The following is a 5,096-nucleotide window of genomic DNA, read 5'->3' on the forward strand; positions in this document are numbered from 1 at the left end:
GTCATAGAGACCAGTTGTTCCAGTCACTTGGCTATTATATATAGAGATGGATGTTAGTCTTGGTTAAATGTTGAAAATATTTCCTCTAAGTTTATTACTTTTTTACTTTATTTTAAGTATATTTTATGTCTTTTGACTTCTGGATTTTGGATCCTACTTAGAAAGAGATTTATCACACCAAAACAATAACCATATCCTCCTATATATCTATATTTCTTTCTAATTCTTTTATTTCTTTTACATTTAACTCTTTAGTCAAACTATCACAGAAGATTTTTTTTAACCCTTTTCGGTCCAACCTCGAGGCTGACTCGACAGACCAGGCACTAGGAGCAGGTCCAATATCGAGCAATAAGAACATTAAAAAGTTCAACATTCAGCCGAAACCGGTTTGGCTCAGTGAATAGAGCGTCGGCCTGTGGACTGAAAGGTCCCAGTTTCGATTCCGGGCAAGGGAACATGCCTGGATTGCAGGCTTGATCCTCTGTTGTGGGCTTGCAGGAGGCAGCCAATCCATGATTCTCTCTCATCATGGATGTTCCTATCTTTCTCTCCCTCATGAGTTATCTTTTTAAAAAATATTTTTATTGATTTCAGAGAAAGGAAAGGGGGAGAGAGATAGAGATAGAAACATCAATGATGAGAGAGAATCACTGATCAGCTGCCTCCTGCAAGCTCCCCACTGGGGATTGAGCCTGCAACCCAGGCATGCGCCCTTGACCAGAATCAAACCCAGGACCATTCAGTCTGCAGGCCGATGCTCTATCCACTGAGCCAAACCAGCTAGGGCCACAGAATGATTTGAGGTAGAGATCTACTATAAATATTTTCTAAGCTGGTGGCCAATCATCCCATCATATATTAAATCCTTTCCTTACTATTTAGAAATATTACCTTTATCAATTATTAAATTTACACACATATAAACACACACCCATGCACACATACACATACAGTACAGACACACAGGTTTCCTTCTGGAGTCTATTAATTCATTACTTATTCCTGTGCCCAAACTGTATCTAATTTTTTTAAAGTTTTTTTTTTTTAATAAAACCACTGTAATTATCTAGTAGGACAAGTTTTCCTCCCTGTTCATTTTCAAAATTTTCTTAGCTACTCTTACATGTTTCTATTCCAAATGAATATATTATTTTTTTAAATCAACAAAAATAACAGATCCATTAGATGGGGTAAATCTTTTACAATCAAACCATCCCCTTCTTTCAGACCTTTTCTGCTGCTACCCACTTACTTGCTATGATACTCGGCTAGTGGATTTTCATCTTCCACGATCTTCCTGCCTGCAAAGTCAATGGTGATCTTCTTAGAAAGCCGAGAGGCATGTCGAAATTCTCTCAGCTCCTCCTCTCGCTTCTGCAAAGTTTCCCGCTCAATTTTGGATAACCACTGGTTAGAATCACTGGCAAAGTAATCTGATTCATCATCAATCACTTGGGTTCTTCGAATACTAAGAAAAAGAAAAACAACAACAACACATGGCAATTAGGTCACCTACTGACAAATAGGAACTTGATTACTGGGAAACTGCTTCAAGGGAGCTCACTCTTATGCTGTCCTAACGGTTATTATCTCAAATATGGAGGTTCAAGGATGTTCTAAAACCAGGTCAAGCACTGCCTGGTTCCTAGCTTCTGCATATTAATTATCTCCATTGCAAGCTCAGCTCAGCTCAGCTTCTAAAACTAATCTCATCGTCAGCCAGGAAAAGACACAGCACCATAATCCACTGTCCTTCTAGCTTTCTTAATACAGTATAGTCCTCATCTTCTGAAATCTGGGCTTCTGCCTGGTTTTGCTGCAGCTGAGTTCATGTCTTGGCAACTTACTTATTTAATATGATAGTCCCTCTATAACTGGCACTTAGTCTATTCTTGTTAGGCCCAACTGCTACCCTTTCCCTTAGAAACTGGTGTTTTAATCTGGACTCTCAGTCCTGTGGCTTATTCTTAGGACACTTACTCTCTACTACTATATGTCAGTCCCCCTTCTCCAAATCTCCAGTCCTTCACTAATACAGAGGCCAAGTTCTGAATATGATCATCAGGCCTCTTTCTAACAAAGAAACTGAGAACTAGAAGAAATCTTGATGATCCACTCTCTCATTCCACAGATAATAAACCCAGGGCTCACAGAAGTTAAGTAATACTCTAAAATAACAAATCACCCTAGCCGGTTTGGCACTGTGGATAGAGCATCAGCCTGTGGACTGAACAGTCCTGGGTTCAATTCTGATCAAGGGCATGTACCTAGGTTGCAGGCTCCTCCCCCACCCAGGCCCTGGTTAGGGCACATGCAGGAGGCAACCAATGGATATGTTTCTTTCACATCAATATTTCTCTCTGTCTTTCCCTCTCTCTTCCACTCTCTCTAAAAATCAATGGGGAAAAAAAGGAAAAAAAAAAAGAAAAAAATAAATAAAAATAAAAATCAATGGAAAAATATCCTCAGGTGAGGATTAAAAAATAATAATAAAATGACAAATCAACTGGATTTGTGCATAATTACAAATTTGTAATATACACAGTTATAGGGAAACACTCAAATCATATTCATATAGTGATTTCAATTACTCAAGATTCAGCTGGAATTATAAAAGTTTTAAGGTAGACAGAGTGGGAAGCTTAAGAGGGCTCAGGAAAAAATTGGTTCTATATATGAACCTAAATAATGCAAGTGGTACCATTGAACAAATCTGCAAAAGGGCAACATTAATAGAGAGAGACACTTTTCCAGTTTTTTTTTTTTTTTTAAATATAGTTTACTGATTTTTTACAGAGAGGAAGGGAAAGGGACAGGGAGTTAGAAACATCGATGAGAGAGAAGCATCGACCAGCTGCCTCCTGCACACCCCCCACCGGGGATGTGCCTGCAACCAAGGCACATGCCCCTGACCGGAATCGAACCCGGGACCCCCCAGTCCCCAGGCCAATGCTCCATCCAATGAGCCAAACCAGCTAGGGCCACTTTTCCAGTTTTTACTTATCAAGAGATGTACTCCATTTCTAATTCTATTTCTAAGGTCAAGTTTTATTGAGTAGGTCTAAAAGTAATATTTAAAGGATTAAGAGTAAATATGGAGTTACAAACCTGGTAATAGGTTTAAGAAATAGTTTTCAAAGTTATATCTCATGTATTCATAGCAAACAGTTTGGTAGTAGAAGGTGTATCTAACCAAAGGATTAAAAACACACATATAGCCCTAGCCGGCTTGACTCAGTGGATAGAGCGTCGGCCTGCAGACTGAGGGCTCCCGGGTTTGATTCCGGTCAAGGGCATATGCCTGGGTTGCTGGCTTTCTCTCTCTTCCTCTCTGAAATCAATAAAAACATATTTAAAAAAAAATAAAAATACACATACACAAAGAATTGTAATGCCAGGGATAGACTACCAAGTCATTTACAGTAAATAAGAGATTTGGGGTCTAAGAACCCTCACGTGGCCATTTGAGAAGTGAGCATTTATGTCGTATTTATTTTTTTTCTTTTTACCATTAACTGATTTTCAACATATGTATTTGGTCCCAAAGAAGAAGATGAAAGAGAAAAAAATAGAAAATAGAATTAGCAAATTCTGTCTCTTAAAAAAAGTCAGCCCTAACCGGTTTGGTTCAGTTTTATATTTTAAAACTAAAAACTAAATAATGGAAGAAATAGCCTGGCTGGTGTGGCCCAGTGGTTGAGCATTTGGCTAGAGCATCGGCCTGCAGACTGAAGGGTCCCAGGTTCGATTCCGGTCAAGGGCATGTACCTTGGTTGCGGGCACATCCCCATAGGGGGTGTGCTGATCAATGTTCCTCTCTCATCAATGTTTCTAACTCTCTATCCCTCTCCCCTTCCTCTTTGTAAAAAATCAATAAAATATATTTTTAAAAAAAGAAAGAAAAGTCAGTGGGCTAAATGACAAAAACATAGGAATGTAAAAGCCAATTGAGAAACATTTTAATATATTAATCATTAAATCAGAAAACAAATTTCGTATCAATGATATGGCGTTACCTACACTCGCCCAGAGGCAACGTCTCATAGATATTCCACAGCCCAACACAACAGTTTGCACATGGTAGGCACTCTAATATATATGATGACTGAATGTCTGTAAGTGAAACAAGTGGGGAATTATTCAACCCAAAGCAACTTTCCGGATGTATACTAGCATGTGTTAAAAATAAAAAAAATGTTTCTCAGTAGGGTCCTCTTGGTGGGATATAATTTAAAAAACTTTATTCAAACATCAATTTAAAAAATACAAATAGGCCTCCTATGCAGAGCATCCAAGCTGTTCTTTCCCTGTAATCTTTTTCATACTCCACCCCTAAGAATGTATCAAGTGCCAAAATAATTTCTAACGGGCAGAATCTGAGGACTAGTCTACTTCTTACCATTTATTCTAATCATATCATACCTAGTTCTATCAAACTCTAACAGTTTGTCTTTATGCTTGATAGCCTTCTCCAGACCAGACTTAAATCGCAACTCTTGATGAGGAAGAAGGTCCTTGGTAGAGATGTCCACTTTTCCAGAATTCTCCGTCCCTAAAATTCAATAAGAACATCAAATGGTGTCAGCTTACAATACAAATTAGTTGTATCACTGTGCAACAAAAAATAAAATCAGAAGATCTGGCTTTGCCCTGATGACTGACAGCCTTCATTTCAATGGAAAACAAACAAGTACACAGGCAGTGCTTGGCACATAGCAGGTTCTCAATAGGTCCATTTCTTCCCTTATGGAAATTTGGATCACCAAGGGGTACCAAACTGTTTAACAACACAATATTAAATGCCTTAAAAATGAAAAACTGTATTAAGCAGGACTGAATATCACCATTAAACACACTTTTATATATATATATTTTTAATATATTTTATTGATTTTTTACAGAGAGGAAGGGAGAGGGATAGAGACTTAGAAACATCAATGACAGAGAAACATCAATCAGTTGCCTCCCTGCACACTCCCTACTGGGGATGTGCCCACAACCAACGTACATGCCCTTGACTGGAATCGAACCTGGGACCCTTCAGTCCGCAGGCTGACGCTCTATCCACTGAGCCAAACCGGTTAGGGCTGTAG

At 38.7% G+C, this 5,096-nt stretch overlaps 1 protein-coding gene across 1 annotated transcript in view; it reads right to left on the reverse strand.

Moving 5' to 3' along the window:
* The window catches only part of TRIP4 (thyroid hormone receptor interactor 4), a 71,757-nt gene that overhangs the window by 39,648 nt on the left and 27,013 nt on the right, over positions 1 to 5,096 (reverse strand). The window contains exons 6-7 of the mRNA XM_006770837.2: positions 4,426 to 4,555; positions 1,256 to 1,471 (exon numbers count right to left, since the gene is read on the reverse strand). Coding sequence (XP_006770900.1) covers positions 1,256 to 1,471; positions 4,426 to 4,555 — 346 coding nt within the window. The remainder of the gene's footprint in view (positions 1 to 1,255; positions 1,472 to 4,425; positions 4,556 to 5,096) is intronic.

The sequence above is a fragment of the Myotis davidii genome, unplaced genomic scaffold (genome assembly GCF_000327345.1).
Source record: "Myotis davidii unplaced genomic scaffold, ASM32734v1 scaffold461, whole genome shotgun sequence".
In the NCBI taxonomy this organism is placed as follows: Eukaryota; Metazoa; Chordata; class Mammalia; order Chiroptera; family Vespertilionidae; genus Myotis; species Myotis davidii.